Source organism: Mustelus asterias, chromosome 14 (genome assembly GCF_964213995.1).
Source record: "Mustelus asterias chromosome 14, sMusAst1.hap1.1, whole genome shotgun sequence".
In the NCBI taxonomy this organism is placed as follows: Eukaryota; Metazoa; Chordata; class Chondrichthyes; order Carcharhiniformes; family Triakidae; genus Mustelus; species Mustelus asterias.
In genome coordinates, this window is record NC_135814.1 from 32,048,123 (window position 1) to 32,065,901 (window position 17,779).

The 17,779-nt window shown below is 44.6% G+C and overlaps 1 protein-coding gene across 4 annotated transcripts in view; it reads left to right on the top strand.

Annotated features, from left to right (window-relative positions):
- Positions 1–17,779, top strand: part of zranb3 (zinc finger, RAN-binding domain containing 3) — a 113,119-nt gene that overhangs the window by 14,696 nt on the left and 80,644 nt on the right. For all 4 annotated transcript variants that reach the window (XM_078228058.1, XM_078228059.1, XM_078228060.1 and 1 more), the window contains one exon: positions 7,284–7,466. In XM_078228058.1, the coding sequence (XP_078084184.1) occupies positions 7,284–7,466 (183 nt within the window). The remainder of the gene's footprint in view (positions 1–7,283; positions 7,467–17,779) is intronic.

Genomic DNA, 17,779 nt, shown 5'->3' on the forward strand with positions numbered 1-17,779 from the left:
AACTTGGCCAAGTTTAATCTCAGATACTCCAATCCCTAGCATACAGGAAAAAGTGTGTGTTTGCAAGTGTTCGTCGCAAGTCGGGCACATTTGTACACTTTTAATATTTTTACCATGGTAGATTTTAGTGCAGTAAAACTAACCCCTTGCATGTTTTATTCAAGAATACCTGTTGGGCATAATTCTTACAAACTTCACACAGTCAAGTGCATTCTGAATTGGCAACGCAGCATCCTTTTAAAAATCCCAAATCTTTGCTTTAACCATATAGGTAATGGCAAAGAGGAAAACCAGTCTATCCCTCCTCACTTGATTTCTACAGATCTATCTGGGGGGGGCCTTCAACAGTGTACTTGGTGTTAGAGAAGAGAATCACTGACAGGAACTTCTGGATTTCCATATTTAACTGCACGCGTGGACTCGCAGGTTTTGCTGTCATTTCACTGTTGTAATGACTGAACACTTGAGAACTGGTTGGTGGCCTGAGCATCATCTCCTAGAACCTGCAAGGATCATAAAGATTCTGGACAGACTTTCTCCTTGCCGTCTTTCCAATATGGAGGTCAAGCTATTAACCTTGTCATCTATTCCTGCTATGTCCAGGGAGTTAATGGTGGATATTCCTGCACCATAGAAGATGACTACGTCATTAACCAGCTTGTTTAAGACCACTTATTCGATTGCATGTGCCCTGGAGGTTTGGAACACTTGGGAGTTGGTGATCGAAGGACCCTGCCTATAGCTCGTACCACTCTGGAAGTTCCATCTGGCAAGTCTCATTACATGATCTCAAACAGGTTCTTAACACAGTCCTGCACCACAGTCCACTGTGCAGTCCAGGATGGATTTAGGGGCAAATTACTGCAGATGCTGGAAAATCTCAACATGTCTGGCAGCATCTTTAAGAAGAGAAAAGAGCTGATGTTTCGAGTCCAGCTTTGACAAAGGGTCATCTGGACTCAACGTCAGCTCTTTTTCTCTCCTTGCAGATGCTGCCAGACCTGCTGAGATTTTCCAGCATTTTCTCTTTTGGTTGTCTGTTTGATTGTTTGTTTTATCTGTAAAATGTGTTTCCTGATTTGAGTCTACCTGCAGTGGTATTCCTCATCTGGGTATAATCTCCTGTGAAGATTCTTGCAACATTATTAGCGGCATGTTCCCTTGTCATAAGATTTCTACCCATCAGGTGAACTGGTCTATCACAACTAAACAGTATGTTCTGCCTCAGCTAGGGGAAAGGGTCTGGCACAGTCTATCTGGATGTGTTCCCGAGGCTGCTTGAATCTGGGCTGATGGGCCATTTTGATTTTTACAGCTTTATCAGTGTTAAACTGGGCGTAGATGATGTATCGCTGATGTTTTGTTACATTCTTGTCCAACACAACTCCAGATAGCCAAGTATGGCATTCCTCCCAGAATGTTGATATCCATGATAAATTTGGAATGGGTTTTGTTGTATACATTCAGGGACCACCACTCGTCTATCCTGCCCTGAGATTCCATGCTCATTTTTACTTGCAACCCTGCTTTCCTGGTCACCCTTTTCTGTTCCAGACACCTGTATTTACCTCTGGGCCCATTGTGCAATCAGCCTTACTTCCTCCACTCATTTTGCTACCTCATCTGCCCACTCATTTCCCCTTTGGATGACATTGTGAACCTTCTGATGTACTTCAATTTTAGATATGGCTGTCTGTTGGGGCAATCGCATCGCTTGCCCCAATCTTTTTATTATTTCCTCTTGCCTTATTTACCCCCACTGGAGGTCACATATCAGCTGTGGAGGACCTCAAAAGCGTATCTACGGTTGGTACGGTCCTTGACTAACTTAAACACCTCAGTGTGGGGACTGTTAGTTTGGCAAGCTGTTTGGCAGAGAGGTCTGTGAGGCTTCTCTTGGCAACAACAATACCCACTGTATCTACCACTGCTCATCCTGCCCTAGCATTTTCACCCACGTACTTCTGCAACCTGACTGATCTGCATTTTCAGGGGGCTTCTTAGGGATCCTGCTGGGGTCTTCGAAGACCATAATTTCCTCTCCCTCGTGTGTGTCTCCTTTTGCCCATATTGCATTCTGTGGGTTGGGGCGCTAATCTCTAACTGTTGTACTGATTTATCCCTCGGCAAAAACACTGCTTCCTAGCTAGCACTTCAGCTGTCTGAGACTGTTTTAACGGTCCTACTGAAGTATGTCTGGTATGTAAGATGGTCATCACTATTGGCTGGCTAACCTTTATGCCCAGATAGTACAATCAATTGTTGCTGCACACTGGGGCATTTCAGTGATCACAGTAAGAAGTCTCACAACACCAGGTTAAAGTCCAACAGGTTTATTTGGTAGCAAAAGCCACTAGCTTTCGGAGCGCTGCTCCTTCGTCAGGTGAGTGGGAGTTGTGTTCACAAACAGGGCATATAAAGACACCAACTCGTTTTACAAGATAATGGTTGGAATGCGAGTCTTTACAGGTAATCAAGCCTCAGAGGTACAGACAATGTGAGTGGAGAGAGCGTTAAGCACAGGTTAAAGAGATGTGTATTGTCTCCAGACAGGACAGTTAGTGAGATTTTGCAAGCCCAGGCAAGTCGTGGGGGTTATAGATAGTGTGACATGAACCCAAGATCCTGGTTGACCTGGGTTCGATTCCCGGCTTGGGTCACTGTCTTTGTGGAGTTTTCACATTCTCCCTGTGTCTCCGTGGGTTTCCTCCTACAGTCTGAAAGATGTGCTAGTTAGGTGCATTAACCCGAACAGGTGCCGGAATGTGGCGACTAGTGGAATTTCACAGTAATTTCATTGCAGTGTTAATGTAAACCTTACTTGTGACTAATAAATAAGCTTTTTACTTTTTTACAATGCAAGTGCTGGAGCCTATGTGAGGACTTGTTTCAAGCATGCAGCTGCCTACTCTTGTTCCTTCCCCCACTCCCAGTCTTATGTCATCATGATGGTCTGGGGGTGCCTGTATTGCAATTAATTTATTTTTTCTCTTCTTGATCTGAATGCTTACCTGTTTACTGATTTGTAAGGAGCTACTGACAACTATAATCATGACTTTTTCTTCTTTGTCTTAATTCTGAGCATCCCTGCTGGTTAGCCAGGGGGATCTTGTGGAATGCATCCTTCATTTCTCATCTGTTGCTTTCTTATGTTTATCTGTTGTAAATTTGGTTATCAACCCTTCTGGTGCCACTCGTTCTTGTCCAGTCAGTACATGGTTATGTGCTACTTGCCTCCTGACCTGTGCTCTGGTGGTTCTGACCTGCTTGTTTCCTGATCTGCCTCTGCCTGGCCTGTCACCTCAATGGTTCTGACCTGCCGGTCTTCCGGTGCAGCTTTACCTGGCCTGTTATCTCTGGATGGTTCTGACTTGCCTGCTGGTGGCTCGCAGCTGATTGTGCAGCTCCTCCTTCACCTTTCAGGCAACTCTCTGGTTTAGGCCTTTCTGAACTGTATCACACTGGATCACCAGACTTGAACCCTAACTATGGGTAGTAAAATGAAGGTACTTGCCTACCTAGTGTGACAATGCTGTGCATTGAAGAAATGTATTTTAGTCATGTTTCTGTGCAGGATTTTTTTTAACAGTCTGTCCTAACACTAGTGTGTAACCGGCAGCTTCTGTTACTGCAGCAGCATAAGTACTAGAATGTTTGCTTTAATCTTGTCTAATGTTGTTTTGTTTTCGTGTTTTGCCTTGGGGCTTTGCAGAGTAGGGCTTGACTAGGTTGATTGACAGAAAAATCAGATGACTGGATGGAGCTAGGCTTACAGAGAGAAATCGAGCTCAGGCTGCAGCTTGGGATCTTTAGAGAGAGGTCGCTTTCTCTGTCTCTTTTTCTCCCTGGAGTTGCAGACTGGAATCTGCCAGGAAATAAATCTTTCTCTGAGATTCTGCTGTTTGGGGGTGGATTTTCTTCTGGAGGTTGTTGTTTAGGAGTCAGAAGGCAGGTGTCTTTCTGTATTCACCAGAGGTGTTAAAAGGCTGGAAATCTAGCATCCACGTGAGCATATCTGTTTTCATGCTGATTTTTAAAAAAGGGGTTTATGCCTACGGGGTACTGCTTAGTTTGGAACTAGAAAGATTGCTAGTTAAGGGTTATACCTAGTCATGTTTAAGTATTTCCAATTGATAAAAGTTAATGCTAATTCATTGTTATATTTTAACTGTGTTGTTAAATAAAGTTTGTTTTGATAAAAGCTTCCTCGTGGGTCAATTGAATCATACCTGGAGCGAAACGCCTTATGCTCACTCTAATGCCAAAATCAAAAAAAAAGTTGGGGCCTAGGTTAACTCCATAACAGCATACCTTGAGTTTTTGATCTGGTCCCTAAAAACTGCATCTAACTGACTGGTTCCTCAGTTGTTGGTGGAAACCTTGCTCCCAGCACCAATTGCTGTGGGGTATCTAAAGACTCTTACACAAAGTCAGCTGTAGTTGAATTAAGTAGCCGTTTATTTAATACAAGTATGCATTATAGGGGATAACCCCCTCCGATTGCCCTGAGGTTACTTTAAAGTTACACAGTTTCTTCTATATATTTATACCATCCTCACAATACTTAATTGACTCAGTGCTCTTATCTCGCACATCTAGTTCTATATAGTCACAGAATGACCTAAACTTAAACACAAATACTGCCAGCAGTTTATTCAAAACTTACCTTATCTAGCCTGACTATGTCCTACATTGTTCAGGCAGCCACTTATCTTAGCCTGATCCTGGCGGTCAGGCAACGGCTTCCGATCGGTTATCCAGTTATCCTGGCCTGACCAAAAGATATAGGAGCAGAATTAGGCCGCTCGGCCCATCGAGTCTACTCTGCCATTCAATCATGGCTGATATTTTTCTCCTGCCTTTTCCCCATAACCCCGATCCCCTTATTAATCAAGAACCTATCTACCTCTGTCTTAAAGACACTCAATGACCCGGCCTCCACAACCTTCTGTGGCAAAGAGTTCCACAGATTCAGCACTCTCTGGCTGAAGAAATTCCTCCTCTTCTCTGTTTTAAAGGATCGTCCCTTTAGCCTGAGGCTGTGCCCTCTAGTTCTTGTTTTTCCTACTAGTGGAAACATTCTATCCAGGCCTCGCAGTATCCTGTAAGTTTCAATAAGATTCCCCCCTCATCCTTCTAAACTCCAATGAGTACAGACCCAGAGCCCTCAACCATTCCTCGTACGACCAACTTTTCACTCCAGGGATCATTTTTGTGAACCTCCTCTGGACTCTTTCCAAGGCCAGCACATCCTTCCTTAGAAATGGGGCCCAAATCTGCTTTCAATACTCCAAATGGGGTCTGACCAGAGCCTTATACGCCTCAACCAAAGGTCACGTTCCTTGGTACACCTACTCCAGTGATTCGTTTTACCGCAAGCACTTATAAGTGTTGTACTAACAATTTAGTCAAGCCTGAGTATCCCATTATACATAAGATTCAAAAGGTCTGGTCTGATCAGTCTAAATTCTGAGCTCGGAACTGTAAAATGTTTGAGTCTTCAAACTATATTGCTGTTGTGTAGCTGTAAGTACTACATAATTAAGTGTATACTTAAGTACTTTTGTACATACCATTATACATAATAAATCTATGAAAGCATCTTAATGTTTCAAGAATCCTATTGATTTTGAGGAACAGATTTAACATCTCATCATAAATAAAATCATTGTCTAGAACAGATATGATTTAGCTCTTACGGATCTGTGCCAGCCGTCCTTTGTTAATCTAGATGAGTATTAATGTCTGCTTTGTTCTATAGAAGCTAACTCACTATCTTTGTTAGGCTTTTCGTTTAAATTCGGTGACGTGGCTCTTGTTTTCCCAAGTAATTAGACATCTACATTGCAAAAATAAACTTGTGTTCCTGAACATTGGAAAGCAAAATGAACACTACAATCTAGTTCCCTTGGTATTGAAAATGTGTTTGTAACCACTGTTTAATCAAAAATATTCAACAGCCTTATAGACAGGGAAATAAATCCTAAAAGGAATTATGATTTGAAATTAATTTTTCAATCAAGTAGAAGCTAAGTGTGGGAGAATTGCTATTGGTGTAATATAACTGATCTCCAGAGCTGAGAAGAAAATTTAATTACCTTCCTCTTTTGCCCAGTTCCAGAGAAGCCTCATTTCTCTTCTTTTCTTTTCCCTTCTATCACTTCCAATTTTTATGGAATTCAACATTCCGAATCTCCAGCACGTTAGCAAATCATTAATGCAGTCCATGATGAATCATTGTCCATTTTGGTTTTCACTGTAATTTTTTCAACATTTATTGTTTGAGGATGCAGGTGTTGCTGGCCAACCCCAATTGTCCTTTAACTTGAGTGGCTTTCTATGCCTTCTCAGAGGATAGTTGAGAATCAACCACTTTGTGGCTCTGTAGTCACATGTAGACCAGACCAGTTATGATGGCTGATTTTCTTGCCTAAAAGACATTCGTGAACCAAACTGGCTTTTCTAACAATCAGTGTTTGTTTAATTGTCACCATTACTGAGATTAGTTTTCAATTCCACATTTTCCTATTTTAATTGAATTTAAATTCCACCAACTACTGTGGTGGGATTCGAACCCATGGGCCTCTGGATTAATAGTCCAGTGACATTACAATTATGTTACCACTACTCCTCCCTCCCTGTTTAATTGGGAAAATATCATTAAACTGGAAATCTGTAGCTGAAAAGTAAGGAATAGATTTGTATTAGTTATTTGATATTAATGAAAGATTTACTCTCTCAGTTGCAGAATTTTTAAATAAAAACATTCACAATTTATAATCATTTATGATTTTGCATAGCAGATATCTTCAATGTATATAACTTTTTCATGTGGAAGCCTTAAGCTAAATATAGTAATACATAATCAAGTGCTTCATGGTGCTGAGTTGAGTGCTGTTTGAATGATCTGTATAATGTAATCTGGTAGAGTTGAATGATATTCTATTGTACTTAGACTGGATCAAAACAGCTTTCGCTGTTTGATTTCCTTAAGAGCTGTTTCTTTGTTTGCCATGCAAATAAAGGTGCCATGATCTGCTCGAAAGGACCATACTAAAAGTCAGATTTTGGCAAATATTAATTTTGAGCTCTGAGGTTGCAATCTGGCCCTGCAAATATATTTTTTTAAACGCCTTTCAGGAACTTGATCTTTGTTTGCACTAACTGCTTTATTTAGTAGTAGTAAATGTAATGTTTAGCATGAAAAGAGTTCTCGTTGTAATCTGTAATTTTTTTAATGAAATATCAATTGTAAGGCTTTTTATTCAAAATTTGTAAAATAGGGTTGAAGAAGCCATGAGAGAAGTCCAGCAGCTCCAGCAGCAACCTCCCTCTTCATTCTCGGAGAACAAATGCTCAGAAAATAAATTTGATACCATGCTGTCGAAACTGCCTGAAAAGCTTAATCAGCGATTGCTTCCTTTCCAAAAAGAAGGGATCAAGTTTGCCATAGAGAGAAATGGCAGGTAAGCAAACCTTTCTTGCAATTGTGATAACAAGAACACTTTTTTTTTGCAAATCTCCATGGCATTGCACATTGGGATCCGGATCATGCTTAATGTCTGTCAAGCTGATGCTACCTGTCCCTCAAAGGCCATGTCTTATCCATTCTTTAGAAATTCAGCTCATTATATCCTGAGATCGAATCGAGGTGAGGAAATTGCTTGTAAATTTCTAGGTCAATGGGGCTTTTCGTTTAAAGCTTGTTTCACTTATGCTGGTGTGTGACGGATGTAGGACACTAGCTTTTATCAATGGAAAGCTAAGCTCTGTAATGGTTACCATGAAACTATCGATTGCCATAAAAACCCATCTGGTTCACGAATGTCCTTTTTTAGGGAAGGAAATCAGAATGCAGGAAGATGAGGTCTTTAAACATAATTACAGACTCTTTCTAGATTGCTTCAAACCAATTTGAATCTGGTGCCACGTCAAGGGGATCTTTAATAATAGTGATGTCATCAAGCAGCCAATCGCATGCAGAATTCTCACAAATGATAAATAAGAAAATAAAACCCACTGTTTCCCACTATTTTGCTTTTTGTAAAATTTATGAATTTAAATTGGGACGTACACATGAAAAGCCAAAATACCATAAACTAGCTTAAATAATTATGAAATATGAAATTTTTATCATCTGAAAATTGACGTCACACACACAAAATTAGTTTTCCAGGGCCAGAGAGATTGTTCAGCATTCATTACTTAGATTGCTGGTTAAAAAATGCAGTTCCACTTCATTATCAGAGTGGAACTTCTTTTTCAAAGTTTAAACAATATTTCGGCTAAAAGGAGACACGTTTGTCAGCCCAGTGACTGGGTTGCTGTCTGCAGGGACTTCAACAGTGCACCCTGTGGAGGAGCAGGGTATCACTGACAGTAACTTCTGGATTTCTGTGAGACCAGATACCAGAGGTTGCTGCCAGTTTCGCAGTTGTAATGATGCTGAAGGCTGACAATCTCCAATCTCACCATCGTTACAGTGGCAGGATCCCGGCCAAAAGCGTTGTATAGCTGACCATTCACAAATTCCATTTCAGTGGAGGCAGAATTATGCCACAGCAACAGCTTGCCTTTTATATGTGCCTTTAACATCGAGAAACAGATCCCAGTCACTGTGCAGAGTCGCAAGGAAAAATGAATTTTCACCCAAAAATAAGATTTTTGGAGGAGTTGGCAAGATGGGTTTAAAGGAGGTGGAGTGTTTCACAAGGGAATTCCACAGGTGAGCTACCAGCAGATTTGTAAGCCACAATCAGTCCAAAATTCTAACATTTTTGCTTGTGACACAAACATTCCATGAAAGAGAAAACAAAAGGCCAGTGTTTATTGACCAACCCAAATTGCCCTTGAATGGCTTACTGGGCCATTTAAGAGTCAGCCACATTGCGGTGGGTCTGGAGTCTGAAGGCCAAACTACGTAATGTCCCTGAAGGACATTAGTGAACCAGATAGGTTTGTATGACAATCGATAGTTTCATGGTAACCGTTACTGAGCTCAACATTCCACTGATCAAGACTTCATAAAGAGGAGAGAGGGAGCAGAGGGACTACATAAAGAGTGGATCAATTAACGTTGGGGAAGCATTTAGGAGACAGTGACCATTGTATCTTAAGGTTGAGATTGGCCATGGAAAAGCACAAGGAGCAATCCAGAGCAGGGATAATTAATTGGGAGATGCGAATGCATCTGAGTCAAGTGATTTGGAATCAAATGTTGGTGGCTGAACAATGGGCTACCTTGATAGAGATAGTATTACAGACAATATCAAGGTACAAAGAACAGTACAGCACATGAAACGGGCCCTTCGGCCCTCCAAGCCTGTGCCGCTCATTGGTCCAACCAAACCATTCGTTTGTATCCCTCCATTCCCAGACTGCTCATGTGACTATCCAGGTAAGTCTTAAACGATGCCAGCGTGTCTGCCTCCATCACCCTACTTGGCAGCGCATTCCAGGCCCCCACCACTCTGTGTAAAAAAAAAAGTCCCTCTGATATCTGAGTTATACCTCGCCCCTCTCACCTTCAGCCTGTGACCCCTCGTGATCGTCACCTCCGACCTGGGAAAAAGCTTCCCACTGTTCACCCTATCTATACCCTTCATAATTTTGTACACCTCTATTAGGTCTCCCCTCATTCTCTGTCTTTCCAGGGAGAACAAGCCCAGTTTACCCAATCTCTCCTCATAGCTAAGACCCTCCATACCAGGCAACATCCTGGTAAACCTTCTCTGCACTCTCTCCAAAGCCTCCACGTCCTTCTGGTAGTTCGGCGACCAGAACTGGACGCAGTACTCCAAATGTGGCCTAACCAGCGTTCTATACAGCTGCAACATCAGACTCCAGCTTTTATACTCTGTACCCCATCCTATAAAGGCAAGCATACCATATGCCTTCTTCACCACCTTCTCCACTTGTGCTGCCACCTTCAAGGATTTGTGGACTTGTGTTTCTATACTCTTGATGGCTCTGCCATTTATTGTATAACTCCCCCCTACATTAGTTCTTCCAAAATGCATCACTTCACATTTATCTGGATTAAATTCCATCTGCCATATTTCTGCCCAATTTTCCAGCCTAATCTATATCCTGCTGTATTGTCCGACAATGTTCATCGCTATTCGCAAGTCCAGCCATCTTCATGTCATCTGCAAACTTGCTGATAACACCAGTTGCACCTTCTTCCAAATCATATACATATATATCACAAATAGCAGAGGTCCCAGTACAGATACAATCCCTTGAAGGAGAAAGAAGGACAAATTTGGGAGACCCTGAATGATGAGTGAGATAGAGGTGCAGTTGAAAAGAAAGAAATATGCACGTGACAGATATCGGGTAGAAAATACAATCGAGTCAGGCTGAACATAGAAGGATCAGAGGGAAGTGAAAAAACTAATAGGAAAAGCATGGAGGAGGATGCAAAGAGATTAGCAAGATGTTCGATAGCATGTAAATGTAAAAGAGAGAGTCAGGCCGATTGGGGATAAAGAAGGGTCCTGCACATGGAGGAGAAATAGTGGAGGTATTAAACGAGTACTTTGTATCTGTCTTTACAAAGGAAGAGACTGAGGAGGAGAGGTGTGGTGGTAACTGGTACAGTTGAGGAGAAAGAGGTGCCAGAAAGGCTATCTTTACTTGAAATTGATAAGTATGCGGACACGGGGAGAATGTGCAGAGACTTCGCACAGACAGTGACCCGAGCCAGGAATTGAACCTGGGCCCCTGGCACTGAGGCAGCAGTGCTAGCCATTGTGCCATTATGCCACCCTATGTACATGCATATATCTATATATGTGTATCCTAGATTTTCTTAATAGGGATATCTGAGTACAAGAGTGTGGTGAACCATCGTTGGTTCCCACTGGATAGTGCTGAGCCAGGGGCTGGCCAGGACTACAAGGATGTACATATGTTACTGTTGGATTGTGCTATTGTTGCTGTTGGGTTAGGGTGGGGTTGTTACACCTTTTGTATTGTAGTGTTGTGGCACATCCCAGTCGGGCTCCGCCTCCTGGGAGAGGTATAAGAGTCCCTGCTCTGGCCGGGACCCCTTCAGTCTGGGATAGTGTATATAAGTTCTGGTAGCTTCATTAACAGTAAATAAAAGCCTTCATTTACTGAGCTTCGAGCCTCGTGTCTGAATAGCGCATCAATTTTATTTACTGTCGTTAAACTCTCATCGAAAAAAAAAGAGAGTATGGAGCAAATTCTCAAGCCGGAACACCTTACGCTAGATCCACGTGCGGTGGGCGCTTCTAACACCTTCGACCACTGGCTGAAGTGTTTCGAAGACTACCTGGCAGCCTCCGCAGCAGTCACCACAGATGATGACAGACTCCGGGTCCTCCATGCGAGGGTAAGCGACACTGTCTACCTCGCGATCCGTGCGGCCACTAATTACCCTAAGGCCCTCGAGCTTCTAAAGAAGCGCTATACCAAACCACCTAACGAGATACACGCTCGTTACCTCCTAGCCACTCGACGACGGCAGTCTGGCGAAACGATGGAGGACTATGCCAATGAGCTCCTACAGCTAGCCAGGGGCTGTGACTGCAAAGCTGTGTCGGCTGAGCAGAGCATGTACGACCTCGCCCGAGATGTTTGTGGCCGGGGTCGGATCGTCGTACATTCGACTTAAACTGTTGGAGATGGGTAACCTTAATCTTACCCAGGCCATCGAGTTAGCAGAGATGCTCGAGTCGGCTTCAAAGAGCTTAGTTTTATATCCGGAGGACCACGTGGAGACAACGTGGCAGGAGCAGTCGCAAATCCCTCCTCGCCCCTCGGGTTCGAAATGCTGTGTAATGGCGTGCTCCCATTCGGGCCAGACGACGGCTGCAGCCCCGTGCGGCCCGCGGTGCTACTTCTGTGGAGGAGCGAAGCATACCCGGCAAAAGTGTCCCGCTAAAGCTGCATTGTGCACCGCATGCGGTAAAAAAGGGCATTATGCAAAAGTGTGCCGATCTAAACCCAGGAACGGCAGTGCGGCCTGCGATTCTTCAGAGCTTGGATCATCATCGTCGAAGTCGTCGCGGGGTTCGTCCACGTGCGAGACCAGTACGACGCCATTACGGTCGACGGAGTCGGAAGAGTATGACCACCAGGGGTCGCTGAGTTTGGCGCCCTCACTCATGTGTGATTCATGGGGGCAGCCATGTTGGTCGACACTGACCACGAACGACCAGCAGGGGTCCTCCGCATCGATTTCAACTGCCTGCAGTGGCGTTCATGAACCAACGGTGGCGTCGATCATCCTGGACCAGGCCAAGCCTCATAGACTCAACCGTTCGATGATGAATGTCCAGGGAAATAATCATGTGATTTATTGTCTGTTTGACAGCGGGAGCACTGAGACCTTTATCCACCCAGACACTGTGAAGCGGTGTGGACTCCAGATTCAACCTGCCAAACAGACAATCTCTATGGCATCAAGGTCCCAGTCTGTTGCCGTGCTAGGGAGTTGCGTGGTAACCTTGAAAGTACAAGGCACAATTTACGAGCGCTTCAAGCTCCTTGTGTTGCCGTATCTTTGCGCGCCAATACTTCTCGGACTAAACTTCATGGTCCACTTGAGGGGTGTAATCCTACAGTACGGTGGGCCACTCCCTTCACTGGCAGTGGGAAAACAGCAGCAGCCTCCAAATTGCCCAACGCGCCTGCAGCCTCTCGACGCTGAAGATCACCACACCCTCCTTGTTTCAGAATCTGGTGCCAGGCTGCAAGCCCATCGCGACTAAAAGTAGGCGTTACAGCACTGAGGATTGGATCTTCATTAGATCTGAGGTTCAGCGGCTCCTCAAAGAAAGGATCATACAACCCAGTGTTAGTCCATGGAGAGCACAGGTTGTGGTGGTCAAGAGCGGGAACAAACCCCGGATGGTCATTGACTACAGTCAGACCATTAACCGATATACGCAGCTGGATGCGTATCCATTCCCGCGCATATCTGATATGGTCAATCCGATTGCGCAGTACCGGGTGTTCTCCACCATAGACCTCAAGTCCGCCTACCACCAACTCCCCATTCGCCCAGAGGACCGACAATACACGGCTTTTGAGGCGGATGGTCACTTGTATCATTTTCTCAGGGTTCCCTTTGGTGTCACCAATGGGGTCTCGGTCTTCCAGCGTGCTATGGACCGAATGGTGGACCAGAACGGGCTGCGGGCTACCTTCCCGTACCTGGATAATGTCACCATCTGCGGCCATGACCAGCAGGACCACGACACAAACCTCCTGAACTTCTTACGCACTGCATCTCGCCTGAACTTGACCTACAACAGGGAGAAGTGTGTGTTTCGTACGCGCCGTTTAGCCATCCTAGGATACGTGGTGGAAAACGGGGTCATTGGCCCTGATCCAGACCGTATGCGCCCCCTTGCTGAACTTCCCTTGCCCGCTAGTGCAAAAGCACTGAGAAGATGCTTAGGCTTCTTCTCTTATTATGCGCAGTGGGTTCTCAACTACGCGGACAAAGCCCGTCCGCTCATTAAGTCCACGACTTTTCCCCTAACGCCAGAGGCCCGATTGGCCTTCGATAAGTTGAAAGCCGACATTGCGAAAGCTACGATGCACGCGGTAGACGAGTCCATCCCCTTTCAGGTGGAAAGCGATGCATCTGATTTTGCCCTGGCCGCCACACTTAACCAGGCGGGCAGGCCCGTCGCATTTTTTTCCCGCACCCTCCAAGGCCCCGAAATTCTGCATTCAGCGGTGGAAAAGGAGGCCCAGGCCATTGTGGAGGCCGTCAGACACTGGCGCCATTACTTGGCGGGAAAACGGTTCACCCTGATCACGGACCAGCGGTCCGTGGCGTTCATGTTTAACAACACGCAGAGGGGCAAGATCAAGAATGACAAGATCTTGCGGTGGAGAATTGAACTCTCCACTTATAACTACGATATCATGTATCGTCCAGGGAAACTCAATGAGCCCTCGGATGCCCTCTCGCGTGGAACATGCGCTAGTATTCAGGAGGACCGTTTGCACGCCCTCCATAATGATCTGTGCCATCCTGGGGTCACTCGGCTCTACCACTTTGTAAAAGCCCGCAACCTGCCTTACTCGGTGGAGGACGTCAGGTCGGTAACAAGGAGCTGTCGGATTTGCGCGGAATGCAAACCGCACTTTTACCGACCTGACCGGGCACATTTAGTCAAGGCCACTCGTCCCTTCGAGAGACTGAGTGTTGATTTTAAGGGCCCCCTTCCCTCAACAGATCGGAACGTGTACTTTCTAAATATCATCAATGAGTACTCTCGGTTCCCTTTTGTTGTTCCCTGCTCGGATACATCCGCTGCCACGGTGATCAAGGCATTCCGTGATCTTTTTACTCTGTTCGGGTACCCCAGCTACATCCATAGCGACAGGGGCTCGTCGTTCATGAGCGATGACTTGCGGCAATTCCTGCTCTCATACGGGATTGCCTCTAGTAGGACCACGAGTTACAACCCTAGGGGTAATGGACAGGTAGAACGCGAGAATGCTACAGTCTGGAAGGCTGTCTTACTGGCGTTGAAGTTAAAAGGTCTTCCGGTCTCCCGTTGGCAAGAGGTGCTTCCTGATGCGCTCCATTCTATTCGCTCCCTCCTGTGTACGGCAACCAATGCTACTCCCCACGAGAGGATGTTCTCATTCCCTCGGAAGTCTTCCTCGGGGACCTCTTTACCGTCTTGGTTGACGTACTCAGGACCCGTCCTCCTGCAGCGACATGTAAGGGCCCGCAAGTCCGACCCATTGGTCGACCAGGTCCATCTCCTCCATGCCAACCCTCAGTATGCCTATGTGGCATACCCTGACGGGCGAGAGGACACTGTCTCGATCCGAGACCTGGCGCCAGCAGGGGACGTAGCAACCCCTGTCGCTCCCATACCCCCAGTAACAAACCCATTATCTCCTATTTCTTCCCCGGACACGGCGCGGGCAGCATCGGGACCATTGCTTAACCATTTTACTCCCATGTACAGCTTGCCTGAGCCCAGAAGATGGTCGCCACTGCAGGGCGTGTCAGGATCCCCTGGACTACCGTCACCTCAGGGTCAACCGGCCTGTGAGTCCGTGGAAGAACAGCTGGACGCCGTTTTGGGGAGAACGCCACCGCAAGTGCCTACTCCGGTGTCACCGCCGGTATTGAGGAGGTCACAACGACGGTGCGGTCCCCCTGACCGTCTGAACTTATAGACTGCTGACATTTTATTCTGGTTTTTTTGTACCCCGCTAGCCTTTGTTTTCAAAGGAGGGGTGAATGTGGTGAACCATCGTTGGTTCCCACTGGATAGTGCTGAGCCAGGGGCTGGCCAGAACTACAAGGATGTACATATGTTACTGTTGGATTGTGCTATTGTTGCTGTTGGGTTAGGGTGGGGTTGTTACACCTTTGTATTGTAGTGTTGTGGCACATCCCAGTCGGGCTCCGCCTCCTGGGAGAGGTATAAGAGTCCCTGCTCTGGCCGGGACCCCTTCAGTCTGGGATAGTGTATATAAGTTCTGGTAGCTTCATTAACAGTAAATAAAAGCCTTCATTTACTGAGCTTCGAGCCTCGTGTCTGAATAGCGCATCAAAGAGTAAGGAGGCCATGTTGAACTTGGATAAGACATTAGTTAGGCCTCATCTGGAGTAGTGTATCCAGTTCTGGGTACCATTCTTGAGAAAGGATGTGGAAGCATTAAAGTGAGTACGGAGGAGATTCACAAGAATGCTTCCAGGGATAAAAAAACTAGCTGTGAGGATAGTTTGGGGAGGTTGGGTCTCTTTTCCTTGGAGAAAAGACTGAAGGGAGACTTGAGAGAGGTATTCAAGATCCTGAGGGGTGTGGACAAGTTGAACAGTGATCAACTGTTCTCCCACTCAAGCACATCAAGAACTAGAGGGCATAGGTTCAAAATAATAATGGGCAAAAGACGTGGAAATGATATGAGGGGGGAAAAATATTCAGCCAGAGGGTGGTTAGAGTCTGGAATGAACTTCTTGAAAAGAGTGGTGGAAGCAAATTCAATCGAAAGTATTCTAAGGAAATTGGACTGCTATCTGAAAAGAGAATGTGCGAGGTTACAAGGATAAAGGCGGGGTAGTTGGATTAGGTAGAATGCTCTTTTAGAAAGCTGGTGAAGACTCGATCAGCCTAATGACTCCCTTCTGCACTGGAAATATTCTGTGGTTTCCAGATTTATCAGTTTAATTTAAATTCCACCAGCTGCTGTGGTAGGATTTGAACCCATGTCCCCAGTGCATTCGCTTTGGTTGGATTGATGATATTGCCACTATGCCACCATCTTCTATATATTTGTTTTTTTTCTGCCCTGTAGACAGCAAAAGATCAATTTTGAAGTAGCTTGTGTCCATGGAAAATAAATTGTAAATTCCTGCCATAAATCAATTTTGTGTGACATATTGTAGTTTGATTAAGAATGGGTTAGCATTATGGATATTTTGTCTGCATTTGAGAAAGTTTGGCCCTGGGTAGGCACATAGAGATGAGCAAGATGTTCCTTTCAGACGCGTGGTGCAGAAGTATATAATATCTTCTGTTGCTGCATTTCATACTCCAAAAGCTTCTTGCATTCTGGAAATGATCCTTGGTCCAGCAATAAAAGTTATCCCAGCATATTTCTGACAGACCTGAAAGTGTTTCGCAGAAAGTCTGTGAGGCAATAATTGCTGGATGTATGTAGGAACAGAGCTGAAAGAGGTGGTGAAATGAGATGGGAGAAGGCCTATCTTAAATGCATTAACTAAGACAACATTGTGCGACAAGAAGGAGTTAGCACTTGGGGGAGACAAACCTTTGCAGTTCACGTTGGCCATTGTCTTCGAACCTGAGTTTTCATGATTTTGGTTTGGCAAATAATCTTCGGCCCTGAGGAAAAAGCTGTCAGTCTCTCGGCATTATCTTTTCAAGCACGTTTTCTGTACTCACAGGCAGTAAACAAAATCTGAATTAAAAACTTTTTTTTGTGATGAATCCATTTTAAGCACCATTAATAAAACTGTAAATCCACCTTCAAAGTAATCGAGGAATATTTTTATACCAACCTTTTTAAAACTTCTGTAAAGCTGCACAGTTAAGCTGGTTCATGGAAGATTTTATGTTCAGCAATATGCAAGTGTGTTTGACTGGAATCCTGTGCAAACAAAACTTATTAAAACTTGTGAAGCGTTAAGTGAAATTTGTGCCTAGGTCACCTGTTGTGCCCAAAGAAGAAACTTTTACTCATTATATACCTTTTACACAAATTAGAGTTCTCTTGCATTTCAATCAATCCTTTCCTCTCTTGTTTTACAATGTATCAAATTCAAATCATTATTCTTGCCTATCAACTCAAAAGCCTATCAACTCATAACAGCTCTGTGCTTCCCTTCAGTCCTATATTCCCTGTTGAATGCTCCAACCCTCATGAGTATCCTTCTACCCTTTAGATGTAAAACATTCAGCCAACTTGGTTCTAATGCTTAGTGCTCTTCCCTCCTGAAACCTCTCTCTTCTTCCCTTCTCTCCAGTCCATAAACCTTCCTCAAAACCCTTGTTTGGGCCCATTCTTTGGATATTCCTTCCTCACTCAGACACTTGGCGTCTATTTTCTTTATGCCTACCGTATTTGTGGTTCCTTGATCTTGGAACTCAGTTTACATTTAAAATATATGAATGCAAGTTATAAATATAGACCAATGTATGCATGGTTCATACTTGTCCTTTAAAGTATTTTTTTAATGTTTCACTACAGTAGTGTCAACAGCCATTTATGATTTGCAATATTTGTTGGGAAAATAAAGCTTGTT